This window comes from Thermobia domestica, chromosome 3 (genome assembly GCF_964235325.1).
Source record: "Thermobia domestica chromosome 3, izTheDome1.hap1.1, whole genome shotgun sequence".
Classification (NCBI taxonomy): Eukaryota; Metazoa; Arthropoda; class Insecta; order Zygentoma; family Lepismatidae; genus Thermobia; species Thermobia domestica.
Window position 1 is genome coordinate 41,454,963 of NC_137456.1, and position 20,356 is coordinate 41,475,318.

Genomic DNA, 20,356 nt, shown 5'->3' on the forward strand with positions numbered 1-20,356 from the left:
GTATTATAGTGTTCAAGTGAGGAATAAATTCCAGTTACTCTGTATATCAAATATCTAAGAAATTTTGATTGGACTTTCTCATTTTGTTGCAAGGGGTTCCAAAATTCCAACAGCATATTTCGAAATTGAGCATACATATGAGTAATACATGTTCAAGAGTGCTGCAATCAGTCGTTCTTTCAGAAAAAAATGGTCCGGGGGGCATTTTAATATTCTGTGGGGGGTAACTGCTGGTACTATTCTATTTATTATTATATTATAGACGTATTATTTTGGTGTCCTCCGGGGGGACACTCTCAGGGCTCCGGGGAGGCAGTGCCCCCCATAAACATGTCTGGAAGAAACACTATCTGCAATATTGTTGAAGTCCTTATCATATCTTCTTTAATTTTTCTATATGTCTTTGTGCTAAAAATGACTGATTGAATGAATTAACCATTTGCTTCAGAAATAATTGAAATTGAATGCATTCTTGTTTGAATGGATCATGAAAAATATTATCGTTACAACGATTAATTAAAATATATTCTCACTCTGGTTCCTTATTTTTATAATAAATACGAGTGACTAAATAATACACATACCATTCCGTGGTTTACTTCCATTTATTTTTATCTTGTTATCTGGTTGCCCCTGACAACCACGTATCCAAAATCGTATTATTTAAACATTTGAATAACTTTATAGATTGACTATAAAATAATTTTAAAACATTTCTTTCTCTTCTTCTGATAGTAAAAATCAGCCAACCTAGTACAAATTTGAAATGTCTTATGGCCCAAAAATTATAAATATAGAATGTACTTTTGTATATTATGGCGCCCGACGGACTTTTCTTTTTATTCGTTAACTTCATAAATAGAAAAAGACTTCTGGACCGTTTACATATACATGTGAATCATTCGAGTTTTCAAATGCACGTCGTATATTTAAAAATTACAATTCATATAACTATACATATATTATACTTAATTTTATCACAATATTCTTATCATATTTATTATCATATTCATATATTTTACATTTTTATCATCATTTTCATTTACTTATAAATTTCAACGACGATGAGGCACATTCGAAATTAGATTAACAAGTTATTTAAGTCCTTTTTCGTGTCCATTTGCAAGTTAAGTTCTTTTTCGGGTCCATAAAAATGCTTGTTACAATTCAATAACTATCGACTTAGACATCATGAAGAAGGTTTTGGGAAAGATGTATGTGATATTCATATAGTCGTTCTTTGAACATAAAAATGATCGAATATAACATAATAATTAACATCTTCTTATCAACATCATAACATGAATAATGAGATTGATATTATATGTTGGCAATCATAAGAAAAACACATAAATAGTATGGAACACAAATATCGGAATCCCAGTCTAAGTTACATAATCAACAAATTCCTTATAGAAAACAAAACTTATTAACTTCAATACATATCCTCGCATTACAAAGATGCTTTTAAATATACTTCAATAACATGGGACACGAATAATGAGATTAATAATACAAATATGAAAGAAAACACATAGAATTAAAGCATTTGATCAAATTAAGAATCAATTTAATATGTCTTTTTAGATGCCCCTACATTAGGTTACGTTACATGACCAATGCATTTGTTTGGGTTGCATCGACAGTCACAAACCGGAATACAGTCTGTCGCTTTATTTACATCTACAGTTCTTTGTTTCTTACTTTGAGAATTTTCGTCATCTCCGGGATTTCTACGTAATCTCCATCGAACGTGATTAGATCTAGAGCTTACATGCTTCTTAGGTGAACGTAATCGTACTACACTAGGATTAGGTTGAGTCACACAATCACATTTACCGTCACTGCTAAGGTTAGGTTCGGTTATCTTACCGGTATCACATTTACCGTCACTACTAAGGTTAGGTTCGGTTATCTTACCGGTATCACATTTACCGTCACTACTAAGGTTAGGTTCGGTTATCTTACCGGTATCATATTTACCGTCACTACTAAGGTTGGGTTCGGTTATCTTACCGGTATCACATTTACCGTCACTACTAAGGTTGGGTTCGGTTATCTTACCGGTATCACATTTACCGTCACTACTAAGGTTGGGTTCGGTTATCTTACCGGTAACACTAGGTTCAGTTCTTCGTTTCACTGGAGGTGAAATATCGTGCCTTCCAATGGATGTGTATTTGTCCTTTACATGACATCCACGGTAGCCTGTCCTGCCATGGTTTCTGTTTCTTCTGTAGTTAGGCTTGGTTACATTACCGGTACATATGGATTTAACATCACCTTTTACATTGGGATCACACTTTAGTCTCACATGGACACTTCGAACTTGGTTACGAAGGTTAGTTTGATGCAAGCTAGTACTGTATTGCACCATTGATGGATTTTCAAAACTTTGCAACATCACACTTGGATGATGGAAACCAACGTACTGCATCACGTTCTGTGAAAGCATCATCGGGTTGTTTACTAACATCATTCCGGTCTTTTCGTTGAATGCACATTTCAACACCTCCAATTCAATCAACCAATCAACACAAGCATCAATAGGAACACACGTTTTCCTTTTGCGTTTCACGAATATGTAAATCAACTTATTTCTTGCTACATGAACCATAGGATTAATATCATGTTGAATATACGGGTAACGCAGACAGTTAATAGCGTTCTCAAGATAAGGGTAGTCATAACTTTTCACAACCTGATACATACAACTCGAGGATTGGTTATCTTCAAGATTTGTTCTGGGATGTCGTGTAGATTCCTAACCGACAGATGTGGGATGTACAGGATTCAAGTGCCCACCATCTTGCACTGCGCCTTCTGGCATACGCTTTTCTTTAATGAAATTCAATTCGTCCTGCAATCGTTTAATTCGGTTGTCATGTTGTTCTACCTCTGTCTCGATAGCATCCACAGAGTCTTGAATCTCAGTACACCTTTGTACTATCTTGCCCATTTCATCATCATAATGTTCGAATTTGACTATGATATGTTGGCTCATTTGTTGCAATTGTTGTAAACCTTCATTACGCTGTTGCAGTTGTTCTAATCGCTCATCAAAATGTTGGGCTTGCTGGTTTGCCTTTTGATCCAACCTTTCCAATTGCTGGTTTACTTTAGCGAACTGTTCTGCTTGGTCCTGGGCTTGATTCTTAATCTGTCGAGATAGTTTCTCGTTTACCTTAGCGAGCTGTTCAGCTTGATCCTAGACTTGGGTCTTAATCTGCCGTGATATTTCCTTTAAAACTTCCAACATATTGTCGGATGAATTTGCTACGGGGTTGTCTATTGTTTCACTATCGGTAACATTCATCTTGTTCCGATATATAATTCTGCCACTTCTTAGATAGGTACAATTAAGGTATGACTCAATCTTGATCACTTTTTACTTTGCTTCAAAAAGGATACTGTCCACTTCCTTCTTAATCTTCCCTGGGTTTCGGCACCATTTACAACGATTAATTAAAATATATTCTCACTCTGGTTCCTTACTTTTATAATAAATACGAGCGACTAAATAATACACATACCATTCCGTGGTTTACTTCCATTTATTTTTATATTGTTATCTGGTTGTACCTGACAACCACGTATCCAAAATCGTATTATTTAAACATTAGAATAACTTTATACATTGACCATAAAATAATTTTAAAACATTTCTTTCTCTTCTTCTGATAGTAAAAATCAGCCAGCCTAGTACAAAATTTGAAATGTCTTATGGCCCCAAAATTATAAATATACAATGTACTGTTGTATCGTGTCCCTATTTTAGAAATTACTAAAATAGATTCAAATATCAGATACAAATATTAAAAGGACCCAAGTTACTTAACTTTCACTGTTTCTTAGTTTTTGTATCCATTTCATATTACATTCTTAAGTACATACAGTATACTAGTGGGTATGTAACAGAATTATATTTACAGTATCGATTGAGAGGGACACATCGTGACTCAATGATAGAGCGCTCATCTTTGGTGCGGGTGTCCCTGGTTTGAAATGAAATGAAATTAAATATTTGAGTTTTACGTCCCACACGAACATAAAAAACAAAGAAAAATTAAAACGAGACGAGAGAACTCCGAGAAAACCCACCCACACGGTGTTTGTCCAGCACAACGTTCACTGGGGTTGAGCGGGGATCGAACCAGGGACCCCACGCACTGAGGGTGAACGCTCTACCACTGAGCTACCGCGGCACCTCTCCCTGATTTTATCTCCGCTCAAACGAGTTTGAGATGGACAATAGTGTTCGTGGGTTTTCTCAGGGTTTCCCGTTTCCTCCCATATCCACATTCTTCCAATTATTTCATAATTCACTTTCATTAATTGTTAGCCTAAAGGGCAATACCCAAGGGCGCCGATCCTGGGGGCCGAATCCCCCAATGCTCATATCGAGCCCCCATGCATTTTTATGAATATGTATTTTTTTTAATGAATATACACTATTTGGCATAATTTGAATTCAATTTGCCTTAAAATCCTCATATACGCCTTCTTAAACCCTTGTCTGCAACCAAACACACATTTGAATGGTCCCAACCAAAGTTACAGAGAAATCGGCGCCCTTGGCAATAACGTGGGACGTAAAACTAGCAAATTTAATTTCATTCATAGAATCGATTGAGAAATGTTAACTGAAGAAATAGGTTGTGCAGTGTTGAATATATCAATTACTTTTCTCTTCTTGAATAGCAAGAATTCTTTGTACTGAGTAAAGCATGTAAAATTAAGTTAAATAATTCTGTACGTGAAACAAATGCTGGAGATATATATATATATATATATATATATATATATATATATATATATATATATATATATAACTACGCAATGACAAAATTTTTATGTAATATTTGTTCCTAACATCAGAATTTAAAAAGTGCCTTCGAAAGAAAGACATCCTTGGAGATTACAAAGCCGGAGAATGATTTTGCAACTGAAGAAAGAAGTGCAAAGCCAGTTTCACTGACATTGCCGATGTTACTTCTCTTAATAGAATTGTAAAGAAGCCACTGATTGGACCTAATCGAATTTGTGTGAGACCAGTCGTATATGTACTTTGTCATTTTGCGTTTCATATGTGAATATACACGGGAATACCCAAAAATAACCGAAACCTCCAAAACTTACTTACTCAGCATACATTTATATACTTTTTTAATAAAATTCTACTTGTTTAACAGGGAAATGATTGATGTAGCATGACAATTTGATCTGTACTCTTTCTCTTATTAAAAAAAAACACTTAGTTCATCATTTATTCCTAAAGATATAGGTAGAAGTATTTTACAACTATTTATCGACTTCTCGGCCGCTCAATACTATATAAACGTACTGGCTTACAATATTGGAGCCACCCAAAGTTTGGACCACTCCCAATAGAAATTTCTGAGTGCGCGCCTGATCTGATTATTATTCAAGTTCATCTGATGAAGTTCTACCGTGATACAAAACAAGTCATCGATGACAGTAACACATTAAAAAGAAAGAAATATTTCATTAAGCTAATTTGATCGAAAAGAAACGAAGCCATGCTTTAATAATCATCCGTATCCAAATAGGTATTAATTATTTGGATTTTATTATGAGCAAACATTCTTTTTTTCACTTCAATGTCATTTATACAATACGAAACTTACGGATATAAAAACTATCATTATTTTCTTAATAGGAAAATTGTGCCGTGAAAAGTACCAAAAAAAAAAAAATCGTTTTCATATAAAGAACAAACTTTGTTTGAAATGATGGTAAAAGAAAGGAAGTGAAACGTTATCTTCCTTTTTCTTAATTCAAGACAAAACAGAAAAAAGCCATCGTTAGCTTTTTTTATTGTTAATAACGCATAGAAACAGATCAATCTATTGGCACATAAACTATCTATCTGTCCACCTTTCAAACGTTACATACTTCAAAAAAATTAATAACTTTTTTCCTTTGCTTTGCTTAAAATCCAATTTTTAATGACTCATATTAACGGATCATCAGGTCAGCATATGAAGAGATGATGATATTGAAATCTTACTGAAAGAGGAACTTAAAAGATGCTGTGCCATTGTTTGAACTCAAGTGATAAACGGATTAAACAATAGGTAATCGTTTTTAAGAATCTTTTTTAAATGGCATCTAATGTGTCAAATTACGCGGACACTCTCGTACGGATCATTAACTATTCAAATACTTTTACTTTGTGATGACGTTTGAGCTTAAAAATAGCTTCTTTATAAACCCCGAATTCTGACTACATCAGCACATTACTGCCGTAACAACAGGTGGATTAACATATCCACCATGGCAGTTATTAAGGAGTTACTCCTACTGCTATTACTATCTATATTACACGTAAGTTTATATTCTTCTTATAATTAATCTACTATACGTACAGAAAAGTATATAAATATTCGATTTTACATAAGTACAGACCAAAGAATTTAGACTTTAATTATCATATCCACTACCGTTATACTTCACTTCAGTAAAGACAAAATCTACTCTGTACCACACTTTCTAGTAAATATTAAATACAAATAGCGTATATAAGGACAAATTGGTCATTCGTTTTCATATCCTATACGCGATACAGTTCGCTTCTGTAAAGATGAAATCCTACTATGCATCACATTTTCTAGTGTCTTGTTGGCACAAACAGCACACCTAAGTATAACTTGACAATTAGTTGACCTACCCCCTTACGAGATATACTTTTTATCTGTAAAAACGAAATCATACCGTATGCTATTTACTGGTAAATGCTTAATACAAACAACTTACAGAAGCGGAATTTGATAATTAGTTGACTTATATTCGGTATATGATACACTTTGTTTCTGTAGAGGCGAAATTCTACACCATACTAGAAATGGACATTTTGCAATCGAGGTTTACTTGGACTGGCATTCATTAATTTCAATGAGGCTTACACTATCTTAGGGTTCTATTCGTTGTAGTCAGGCTCGTGCTCGCCTAGATATCAGACTTGCTACCCTCAATGGAGTACCTCTTGGCGCTATGGAATGACAAGAGGTGGGCAGGGTCAGGATCCGAGCTTCTCGGCTAATCCCGCGATTCCTGGATTGAGTTGGACTCTTCCAAGCTGTGGTCAAACGGTGGGATTAGGTAACTTGATGCTACAGTATGTTCTCCAAGAAAAAGGTGAACCTGTCATATAACACTCAGATAACGTCATTGGACAAGATGGTAGGATTTTACTCGCTAGGGTAGCTGCTTTAGTTCGTAGGGGCGCAGCACAGAGGTTCTGCAGATCTGACTTTCTTTGCTGATTGGTCAAACAGATAAGGCCGGCCAAAACAAAAGTTACCCCTGGTTGATGAACAGGACGTGTGTGACAAGACACTCATTATCTATCGTCAATAAAGCTAGCACACTTTTAGAATCTCATTCTGCCTCGCTATCCACTCTATAGCTCCCGCTCAATTATTTAGCTTGTGGCTAATTGACCCCGAGACAGCTTCTGATTCGTGCTTTGTTCCACACTGTCCGAATTTTCCGATACAAACAGTATACACAAGCATAGAACAAACAATTTATGATACAGAAGAACTTGGTGGCCTTTTTTATCAGTGTGTTGGTGTAAGGAATTTATTTACCTAACGGAGTTTCGAAGACACCGAGATAAAAAGTTAAGAGAAAGGTGATCTATTTTATTATTTCTATTAGCTCAATGAAATGCGTCGAAAACTATAAAACTGGGCTGAAGGTAAAGATTAGAAATTAAGATTAGGTATTCCATTTATACAAACTGAACAATCACGGCTTCATTACATACATATATATTCACTTAAAAACAGGGCAACACAAATTTTTCCACTGTAAGAATAACTGACTTTTACTGCGTATTAAAAATCCAGAACTTTCATAAATGTAAATGATTATTACTTTGTCTTATCGGGAATAACCTTTCTTCGTAGTCTAGTGCGTCACTAGAACGCGTAATTTTGACGCAGAGGATCCAGGGTTCGATTACCTATGGGAGAGTATCGAACTCATAACAAGAGTTCAGATTCCACTTTAAACTGTTGGCTTTGTCTTACACAGTGTCAGCGCTGGCAAAAGAAGCAAACAGGAATCAATCAAAATTATCTGAATATTCTGATCAAAGGCAAGTTCTAACCCATTTATGTGTCATAGATAAGTGGCCGTTTCACAATTTTGAGCAATGGTAGAAAGTTTAAAACACAATACAGAGATGTTGAAATTAGAAAGTTGGAGTGGAGGGATGTATTGAAAATTAGTATTAAGAATGCACCATATATAAAGAACTGAGTAATTTAGTTTTCATTCAGCTACGCATATGTCAATAAAAATTTCTCCGAAAGTACTTTGACTTCTGACGATAACAATATATCACAATTTTGTCAAATATTTTTGGGTAGATGAGCAAGGATTATTTTCCAAATGCATCATGTTTCTTTCTCTTCTTATTAATTACATGTTCTCGGTTCATTCATAATTATATTCGCCCTGGGAAGTTAGGCTGATTCTACACAAGCTGATAGAATGCCGTTGTTTTTGCTGTAGACCCACTCGCGAAGAACAAACCTATGCATGGACAATGCAACATGTTGTCCGTTATACTACATATATTGGATACAAAAAGTAGACTATTCTTACGTCTTGTCTCAGCACTACTAGAGTTGCGTAGCTGATAAGGGAATGCAAGGCGATGAAGTGTGGCGAGTGACAACGACTATGTGTCATTCAATCAAAAGCAGCAGTGCGGTACATTAGAGGAGGAAAGTGGTAGCACAATAACACGGTTCGTAAAGACGAAAAAGATGCGTAGTTCAAATTTGACGTGGGACGTAGATGCAGTGCGCAACAGCGTTTTCAGGGAGTTCGGGACGATCTTTTCACTAAAATGAAGGAACCATTTCACAGTAACTACTACCATACAAGATATAACAAAATACTTTGGTTTGTGTAATATTTACCTGTACCTTGGGCAGAAAGTACTCATACATATGCACTATACTTAGTAGAATGTTCATTTCATATTAACAAAAGAAGAATGTTTTTAATATATGTAAGAGATTATTATGGGATAGTTGATGATATGGACATGTTTTATGGTTACCTAGTCAGTGAGTTTGTGTACTTAACAGTTTTAAGAAAAGGATATTATAAGTTATATCAAATAATAAACCAGTTTAACATCGTTTATAGACGTTGTCAGTTTTATTAAAAAGGTGAGATTAATGGTATTTAAATATCGAAGCTAATATTTTTATGCCAAAGAATTACTACCACTTCGGATTTTTATCTCAGCAAACGAACCAGGTTTACGACTATCTTTTTGATAAGTCGTTGTAAAGAGAAGCCATCGTCCATATCATATGGCGCTTCCTGCGGGACATCGACAAAGATTGATGCGGTGACAGTGTACGACGCCTTCTATACGCGCGGAAGAATGTGACAGAGATGGAAGGCGATTAAATTGAAAGAATGTAACCAGAATTCTTTCGTGCATAAAACCAGGCACGAACTATAACAATATTATCATCCCTTTTTAGTCAGTCCTTGTAGATAGAGATGCAAGGGCTCGAAAAAAACCGGCTTTTTTTGAAAAAAAAAACAACGGTTTTTTCTGTTTCGCTTTTTTGCTTGGGAAATTTTGGGCTTTTTTGAAAATTTTGCTTTAAACTGATAGAACAGACTTTGTTTCGCTTCTGTACAACAAAAAACTCATTTAAATAGTGACTGATGCAGATAATAATATGAAACCTCGAAAATAAACAATGAATTTCAAAAAGATTTTTTAAAATTCTTAACATATTTACCCCATTATGAATTCCAAGGGATTAACCAATATATGTAATAATAGTTTAACCTCGTATATACAATAAGTACTTTAAAAAATGATACACACATAACTAGCAAAATTGTATATAGTATTTTAACTTCATAATATCACACACCCTCTTTTTGAAGCAAAATAAAGAAAAAACATGAGAGAAATCTGCACATCAAGAGCTTCGTTTCGGGTGGTTCTGTACATTCTTGAAATTTTTGAGGTAAGTTTTAACTTTCATATACATTGTATGAATATTTCGAACAAATTTTTCACTGATTGATTACATACGTAATAATCTGTTACCACCTATCAGTACTTTTGGATCTGCAAAATCGGTAAAGCTCCAAATTCTGTAATGCACTGACTGCTCCTTAAGCTTGTTCAGAATCGGGAAAGTATCGAATTTTCTGTTCACGGATGATATACGTAATACACGGTTCATCTGAGCGTGTGGTTTCCTAGGCTGTAGAATATATAACCACCATCACGGTTTACCCAATGCTGAAGGTTTCTAAATTTTTAAATGCTCAAGGTTTCTAAATTTTTAACAAGAAACTTCAACATATAGTTGCGATTTTTTTACAAAAAGAAAAACTGTGGAATACATTTAAAAAGAGTGGAAGAATCAATCACTGTTCCAATTCACAAGAAAGACTACAAAATTGATTGTAATAATTATTGAGGCATTTTACTTAACATTCTATTAATAAGATTGACCCCATACGCAGATGAAATTATTGGAGATTATCAGTGTGAATTTAGTCGAAACCGACCAGATATTTACCATTTAACAAATACTCGAAAAGAAATGGGCATATATTACCCAGTACATCAACTGTTTATTGATTTTAGAAAGGCTTACAACTCGGTAAGGAGGGAAATATTGTACATTCTTACAGAATTTGGAATACCGAAAGAGCTAGATTTAATAAGTGTTTAAATCAATTCCAGAGTAAAGTCCGAGTAGAAAAATGCGAGCTTCCACGTTTAGATTGGCGTGAAACAAGGATATGCGTTATCGCCGTTATTATTCAGCTTTGTTCCGGAGTACGCTATAAGAAAAATCAAAGATAGGAACCAGGGCCTAGAGTTGAATGGTATCACCAGGTTATGGTGTATGCTGATGATGTAAATCTGAGAACGATCGAAAGAAATGCAGAGGCCTTATTAAACGCTTACAGGGACATGAGTAAATGCAGAGAAATCTAAATACAAGGAAGTTACGGCAAATTATGAATGCGTTAAAATGTCAATTAATATTTTCGACACAATGGATACTTTCAAATATCTTGGATCAGTATTACCAGACCTAAATCATACCCGCAAAGAAATTAAATGAAAATCAGGAAATTCTTGTTATTATTCAGTTCAAAATATTTTGTCGTAGCGAATTCTGTCAAGGAATTTAAAACTTAAAATACATAAAATGATAATCATGCCTGTTATGCTTTATGGTTGTGAAACATGGTCGCTTACGCTGAAGGAATAACGCAGACTGTAATTATTTGAGAATGAAATTCTGAGACGAATATTTGGACCCAAGAGGAACGGGAATGGGGAATGGTAGAAACTTCATAAGGAAGAACTACATAATTTATACGGTTTACCAAACATCGTTAGAGTCATCAAGTCTAGGAGGCTCAGGTAAACAGGTCATGTAGCCAGAATGGAAGAAAGTAGGAACGCTTTCAAAGTTTTAACTGGAAACCCAATCGGGAGATGTCCATTAGGAAATTCTAGGCCCTAGCAGAAATAGGAATACAGAGTAGAAACTGGATTGAATTGGATAAGGACAGAAGTCAATGGAGAGCTTTTGTGGCTATTGAGAAAGAGAGAGAGAATACATTTAAATTAAGCACAAGTGCACAACAAACATGAGTGAGTGGTTATCTTTCGCGCTTCTATCGTGAAGTCCAGGATTCAACTCCGCATTCGACCATTTTGACAAAAGTTTTTCTTAATTCCATCTGTGAATGTAGAGATAGTGCGTGTACTGTGAGTCCTGGCCGACTTACTTTCTAATCGTTTTTAAATCTTTGTTATTATTAATTACCAGCAGTGATGGATTTGCGAAGAGGGTTAGGGTGAAGATGTCTTTCGGATTGAAGCCTCTACCCCGAAATTACGGATCTATAAGACAAACTAAATATTTGTTTTGCCTTTATTCATAAACTTCAAGCTGTCCTCAAATAAAAAAATAGGAATTTTTAGAAAAACTGATCATTAAAAAGAAACCCTCCCAAATACTTTTCTAAATCCGCCACTGATTATCAGTATAAAATGGTCTTCAAGCTTGTATCTGAAAGATTATAGTTGAATATACAAACGAAACGAAATATTTGTTATGCCTGTACTCATAAACTTAAGCTCCTCTTAAATAAAAGTTAGAAATTTTTAGAAAATATTTTTCTAAATCCGATACTGATTATTTCTATCAAATGGTATTCAAGGTTGTGTCCGGAAGATTATTATTAAATCATTGCACAGCTACAGCATAACGGAAATGTGGAAGTACGCTCTGACAGATATATTGAAAAACGCACGCTCTGATGGATATATTGAAAACCATAAGTTTAATTATGTGATAGAAACTAGAGTACTAAGCTCTAAGAATTGAAACACGGATGACTAAAAAGAAATGATCTAGAGAAGAAAAAATGTCGATAATTCAGAAGTTAAAATCAAGTTAAATAGCTTCTAAAATTGCCCTCAAATACTACGTACTTTATTTTTACTTTAATTCATAAACCATGTGCTCCATCCATCATGATGGTGAATTACAGAGCGAAATATGGATTTCAGGTCATGAAATCTTATTTAACTTTAGAGTATACTATAAGAAAGCTATTTAAACAGAAAAATCATGAAAATGAAAAAAGCCAAAATTTCCAAAATTCTCGTTTTTCCCCCAAAAAGCCGGCTTTTTATGTGCAAAAAACCATCGATTCAAAAAATCCGGCTTTTTCGCATCTCTACTTGTAGATGAAACTTAGGCATAGTTATAAATGAATGCCCGTCATTTGATTATTACATTATGTATAACCTCGGACCAAAAATCTGGATACTATAATAATTCAGAAGCTAATATAGCTGGTCAAGGTCTATCATCATGCTAAGTTTGATCCAGATCGGATAAGTTCAGTTAAATTCTTATGAAATGTAGTGTCTTTGTAGAAGCTTTAAGTAAAGAACGAAAATGAAAATAGCGCCAGGCACTCTAGGTAAGCAACTGATTTGACCCCTTTTGGATTGCTGAAAAATCTTGCTTTCGTTAAATTTATATCATATTTCTATGCATAAATTCTTCTGTACATTGATAGACGTTTACCGGAAGGAAAAATAAAATGTTACCATAGGCTAATTTTCCAACAGATTTAGTTTTTGGACTCAGATGATCACAATGGTTCTACATTAGAGATTATTTAAATTCTTCTTGTGTTGAAAATTAAAGCCTGGAATACTTATACGATATTTTACGAACTAAGAAAAAGAAGAAAGAAAATTAATTGATCAGGCCCACAGCTTATCTGCGCTACATATATATGTTTCTTTTTCTGTACGTAGAGAGTCTCAAAAGTATATTTTTGGAGCCGGTTACATGAATGTCACAACTTTCTCCTAAATACCTTTGGTCTTGTTACCAATCAGCTTATCAACCCGGATCAACTACGAATTCGGCACCAATATAAGTCATTTAGGACATTTTATTATTTTTTTTTACCTCTTTTTACCTTCTCTAAGGAGGAAGATACGGGCTGAATTGGGACTTAGTCAGAATCATAATTATTACTATTTATCTCAGGGTCCCTAAAAACTTTGGTTTCAACACTAATCGGTCATTTTATATTATTTTTACGTCACTTCTTAATTTCCTCCTAAGGGTACCTTACCCCCACATATCTTTTTCCAGATTCTAAGTCATATGTGAATGTCAATTTGTTTTTAAAAATGAGTTTTCATACCAAATTTCATCTTGCGTTTTCATTTCATATCAAGTTATATCTTACTAACATAAGAAACTCGTAAGATACTATAATTCTTGCATAAATTTAAAACCTCATTTTCCCCTTTAAACCCCATCTCCCTTTTTAGGATACATATCAACAAATTCTAAACAGGCTACAGTTTTTTTTCAGACTTCGATCTTTTCGCTACGATTCTTTAAAAGTATCCCAAGCCAACGGTGTGAATTTATATACCGAACAAACATATAAACATTCATTTTTATATATAAGATACTAATGAAATACGTTAAGAGGCCCCATCATGGCGAAATTAAAACACCCTAATTTTACATTAATTATGTGATATCTTTAAAAGATAATCGAAATGTGGAACTAGATCGTTCTAGATAATATTATTTTACATAAGATACCGTTATTACGACTCACTTATCTGCATTCAATTTCTAACCATTTAGAAAATCGACATTTATTTTCGAGTTTCTAAATGACTGTAAACATATAGTTACTAGGTGACTCATGATAACGATACCACATGCAAAATAATATTATCTAGGACGATCTTGTTCCACATTTTGATTTTCTTTTATCTATTTGAAGATATCATATAATTACTGTAAAACTAGTGGTAATTTGATTTCGCAGTGATAAGGCTTCTTAGGCTGTACTTATAGGAGTATTAGATAATGATGTTGACCCCAACTAAGCAAAATCTGAAATGACGCTCAAAGTAAGATTCGGTTCAAATAATCTTGATATTGAAGAGGAACACGATGTTTTACTACCATCCAATTAACATTTTATTGATTCGTTGAGCTCGCATAAGCTGTGTCGTAATGAATGAATAGTGCTCAAGATATTAAAAAATGGTACTTTTTTTTTTTTTTTTTTTTTTTTTTTTTTTTTACAATACATTAAATAATGTTAACAATACTTTCAAGCCTCACAATGTTTGACGAAACTAACACGAGAGTAAGAGTTCTCAGTCCGTTCTCTAAACCCTCTTTCAAATGAAATGAAATGAAATCTTTAAGTTTTACGTCCCACGGTTATGCCGGTTAGGCTAAAGGAGACGGTGATGATGAGAAATGAGTGAAATGGTGGAATAAAGGAAGTGGGAGGAAACGGGAGAGCCCCGAGAAAACCCACGAGCACGGTGTTTGTCCACCACAAAGTCCACACGGAACGAGCTGGGATCGAACCAGGAACCTCAACTACCGGAAGTGAATGCTTTACCACTGAGCCACCACGCCCCCAAATCCTCTTTCAACAACGATAGTCAATCAAAAAGAAGAAAAAAAAAGGGTATTCTAGCTTACCAGAAGCGTTCAATAATTTATGTTACTGAAATTGAACATAAAAGATTGTATGATTGTATTATTATTGCTACATAACTTCAGTATATTTAATCAATTTCATTTTCAGTAATTTGACTTATTGGATATCTTTTAAGCAGAAGTATAAATCTTCACAGAGAAAAGAGAAACATATGTGGCGTATGTAAAAACATGGGTTACATGCGTAAATCTTACAACTTTTGGACTTAATGTATGACTTTAGGTAGTATTCTGCAAGCAAACGTATAACTGAAAACGTATGGTTTATAATACTTCCCGTATAAGAGTTCCGAATAAACGTACTTTTTGTATGAAATAATGAAATATACCTATAGGCAGTCAGGATCTCACATACAGATGGACGTGTATAACATATAGCTGACGTATGTAATATACGGAAGACTATTAGATGTGAGACACCCTGCAGCGGCATGATGTAGCATCTAGGCGGGAAAAGGGCAGTACGTAAGTAGAATATGAATAAAGTACGCTTCGTGCAGATTTCCGTAGTAAAGTTATGGATTTCGTATATCTGTAGGAATACAATATACCGCTGTCCGGATAAGAGATTTTTTCAGTGTTCGTTTTTCAGTCAACTTATTATAACCTGTAACGGGTTATTATCGGGGAGAATTAGGCACTTACTCAGAAATTTCTAATGATCCAAACGAGGGAGAAAAAATATACTTCTAGAAATTCTAGTTAGTATGGTGACTAGTTCGTTTCGTTGAAGTTCATAGGTTTCTTGGCCTAGAGTTACAGTTGCAGATCTACCTTTGCACATTAAGCATTGAGGGGAAGCTTTCTTCTCCCTCTCTTGGATTGGTGTTGGAAGTAACATGCAGGATATACAGGGTGGCCCAAAAGTAGGTATAGAGTCCCGTTTTGATCAACTCGTTGCTTTTTATATCATTTCTTATTGTTATCCATCAGGGAGACTTAGTTTGTTTACTATTTGTTCTTAATGTCTTTTTACTTATATCTTAAGCTAGGAACAGCCGAAGCAAATAAACCTATAAGCTAGAATGTTATACTTTGTCAATGCAGGGATGTATACCTACTTTTGGGCCACCCTGTATTACTTCCAGTGCTGGTAATTATAAAAAAAAGAACATCATTATTTGCCTCCCGAAAATTGTTACAAAATATGTATATTTTCAAGCCCCATAGTTATGTTATTTATGCTGAAGAAGACAATGATAAATGACATAGGATAATAAAGAAGTAATTAGTTGAATGGAAAACGCCGGGGAAGAGAAGGCAAAACATTGAGAAACTGCTTGCACATGGCGTTAACCACTATAAGAGCCATGTATTGAAACAAAATTTGCACTCGTTCCTTGTTTATAAAAAGGAAAAAGGAATTGGGCAGCGTATATACAATTTCACAAATATACCCTCTTATTTTGCATGAGAGTATGCACTTAATTATACGACTAGTATCCTCAGCTCTTTGGAACGAGTGGAACGGTAATATCAATTGGATATTACAAATCAAGAGTGGTATCAGATTTTCTAGGTAACTGTTAAACTGAATCAACTACAAATTTATTCTAAACTTTGTTCTTGCATTCACACAGTATTTTAGAATCCTTTCTGCTCTCTTGAATTCAAAGTACTAGTGACCCAATGTCGAACAAAATATGACATCAAATTATCTCTAGTTTCCATTTATTAGTTTTGAAGTATATCCTAGACATCATAAAAAGTCAGAGTATTTCATCATATTGCTGAAATATTAATATTAATTTTAAAATGTATTTCTTGTCTTGTTTTGGTGATAAGAATCAAAAGGTGAAATTTCTTGTTTCGTAAGCAGAACTAGATGTTCTAATGGCTTTGTGACTACATCTATATACATGAAGGTAAATGGGCTAGAGCATATCTTCGGTCAAATCTCTATTTCATTCTCATTGAGTCTTCTACTCAGATCCTTTCTCAAGTATAAGTACCTATCATCCTTTCAGAGTTCTTGTTAAATATTTTAAACCCACATTTTAAATAGACCATATGTTACAGAGGGTATCTTGTTTTTCACTACGCAACTAGCGTTCTAGCACAAATGAAAAGCACTTTATATTTACTGACCTTTCCTCGTACTTATGCCTATTTTATGATGGGTTTAGGCACTTTTACGTCCATGAATGCCATTAATTGATGATGCTGAACATAACAATAAATATAAGTAATCAATTTGTCCAGAATTGAAATAAGAATGGCCTTCAAGTAACAACACTTACTCCATCAGCCACGTGCAATCAAATGCAGTAGAACGTATAGCGATTAAACTAAGTAGAAAGCATGATTTCTGAACAATAAGAAACGCTTACTTGGTTCCTATTGATTTTCGATTTCTTCTGAACTGTGAAATTTCAGTTCCTTCTTTCTTTCTTTGATAAACGCAAGATCCTGAGTGCGTAGTGATAACTAAGCAGACAAATGTCTCACCTCACCCTACGCAACTAATACAATTTGTACGCATGTAGTACCATCTTAGAAGTAATAGGTCTGTTAGTTTATCTAGTCAGAAGGGATCAACATGGAAGTTCGACTAAAATAACTTATAAAACTTCGAAAGTCCAGGTTTCTGATGTTTACACGATGTGGCATCGCTTGGACAACTTTGCAGTGGACGAAGGAACTGAGACATGATAATTTGGTTGAACGTATTATTGTCATGGACGGGACACTTTTGTATAGAAATCAGAAGGCTCTATAAGAATCTCAAAATTATTTTAATCCAGTAATAAGTGGCCTGTTTCCTGGATGTTCGAATTCCATAATTTATCATTTAACGCATGTATTTCCATCTGGTCAATGGATAAGGTAATAACACCCTTTTACAATCAGAGAAACCGCAGAAAGAGAGAAAAGGATGGAAGGGAATTGCGAAGGAGGGTGAAACAAGCAAGTGTTTTGCAGTATATATATATATATATATATATATATATATATATATATATATATATATATATATATATATATATATATATAGTTGGATCGCGCACGAGTATAGTGTGCTTACAAAACCGTCGATTACTCTATCGATATATTTGTGTTTGACTTTCACCATCGCTGTTTCTCAACGCTACATTTCCTGCTGTTCCTTGTCCTCTCCGTGTGGTTTACTAAAAAGGAGAGCAGCGTTGGACATTTAGTTGGCTCATTTGGAGTGTTACAGAGCATTTAGTTGGAAATGAATAATTTATTGCATAGTACTGACTGATGTAAAGCAGTTAGTTATTAAGAGAATCCGAATTCTCTTACAGATTATGACAAATATAGCTCGCGACAAAACATAACCAATTTTTTCCTCGAAGGTCAAGATCTAAGTGCGTTTGCACACGACAACGATAATATCGGTGGTCCCACCGATAATGTCGGCGGTGAAATCGACTTCAATGTATTCAAATCGTAGCTTGCACACGCCACCGATATTATCGGCCGTTCCTCCGACACGCAGATGCTGTCGGCCAAGCCCCCGATACTGTCGGCGGTACCGCCGACACCGATTTTGTCGGGGGCAATGTTTTCTTATGATTGGATGCACACGCCACCGATAATGTCGGCCGGCCAGCGGGTTAGATGAAGAGAGTGGCAAGGCGCTGTGTATTTTTGTTTTTCTCTTTTCTTTGGAATTTTGTTGTTTTTCCATTTTTTCTATTACAATTGTATATTATTATTATTATCTTGTCCTATAAACAACTTTGGAACAGCTTATTATTTTTTTACAGTCTCTGTTTTGGAGTGGCTAATTCCCTTTATTAAATAAATATAAAATGTGGGAAGTCTGAAGAGTACTGATTTCCCTCTAAATAGTTATCAAATAGAATATAGGAAATTTACATAACCAATTTCCGTTGATTATTTTCTACTCCCTTTTTTTTTCTTTCTCTCTCTCTCTCTTTGATTGTATCTTTTTAAATCTACTAATGCATTTAAGTTTTATTATATTCTGGAAATTAATTCAAGCGTAATTTTCAAAGTTTGATACTCTGTGAACATAAGCATATGGAAAAATCCTGATTATTATTACTTTCTTTTATTTACATCAGAATTGTGTGCACACAATTTTCCCGGTCTCACTCGATAAGCAATGATTGAATAGAATATTTATTGACAAGTAGAATTATTATTATTATTATTTTGAAACGAACCTAGGATAATCAAACGTTCTTTTCAAAGCTCCCGAGGACAAGTGACTCATTTGGCATTCTCTTGATTGTGATCTCAAAAACAGGGATGTGACTCCACGCTTCACTTGTCGCACATCTTTTCTCTAACTTCCAACGCTACCCCCATTTTTTAAAAGAATTTGTGGAATGGCGAATGGAAACAAAGACCAGAGCTATGTATGCAAGTTTTCCCTCTCCCCTTTGTACCGGGATCGACCACCTGATAGAGTTCTCCAGTTTAGCTATAGTGAGTGGGCTAAAAGGTTGTGTGTTCTTGTGTTCTTACCTTTCTAGTTTTGCTTACAATTTTAGAGATGGCAAAAATTTTTCCGTATGATATTTTAACCCTTATCGAACTTGTGGAATGCAGACCTTGCATATGGGATAAGACAACAGACTCTTTTAAGGACAAAATTGAAAAGCAAAAATTATATTCCTACATCAACATATTTATAGACATGCGACAATAATTTTGGACATGAGTGTACCTTTATCGCAACATTGTAGGTAACTCAATTCGTTTAAATTTATAGCCAATGTAATTTTGTATTTTGTAATTTTGTAATTTTTTACCAATGTGACTCATATACTCACGAATGTATTAATAGTCTTGATGACTACCGTATGCATATTTTGACAAACTCTCCTCTGAACCGTCATTATTACGCTTCTTCACATTTTCATACATTGTAACACCACTTTATAACTTATACATGCCTTATGCGGGTTTGTTTAATAAGCAAGTTAAATGCTCTTTGTGATCCTAATGAAAAAAAAAAAGTATTGGAAATATATTTACAAGCATATTTGTGAACCGCGGCGCAGTCTTACAAATATTGAAAATCACTGTTCCAAGTTCTTTAATGTTCTTTGAAACGCAAGTTCATTTATTTTGATTCACTCATGGTCCAACTGAACCGATGTCACTCGTATAGGACTTCTGAACCATTTCCCGTATGCACAACCAGGCCGGTAGCCAGCCCAAAAATGTAGGGGGGAAGAGGCAGAAGTTAGGGATGGCCCGATCCAACCATATTATAGTTCATCACCATATTATAGGTCATT

At 34.6% G+C, this 20,356-nt stretch overlaps 1 protein-coding gene across 8 annotated transcripts in view; it reads left to right on the top strand.

The window, feature by feature from the left end:
• Positions 1–6,236: 6,236 nt before the first annotated feature.
• Positions 6,237–20,356, top strand: part of LOC145680331 (uncharacterized) — a 153,780-nt gene continuing 139,660 nt past the window's right edge. For all 8 annotated transcript variants that reach the window (XM_081750711.1, XM_081750712.1, XM_081750713.1 and 5 more), the window contains exon 1: positions 6,237–6,348. In XM_081750711.1, coding sequence (XP_081606837.1) covers positions 6,298–6,348 — 51 coding nt within the window. In that variant the 5' untranslated portion in view covers positions 6,237–6,297. The remainder of the gene's footprint in view (positions 6,349–20,356) is intronic.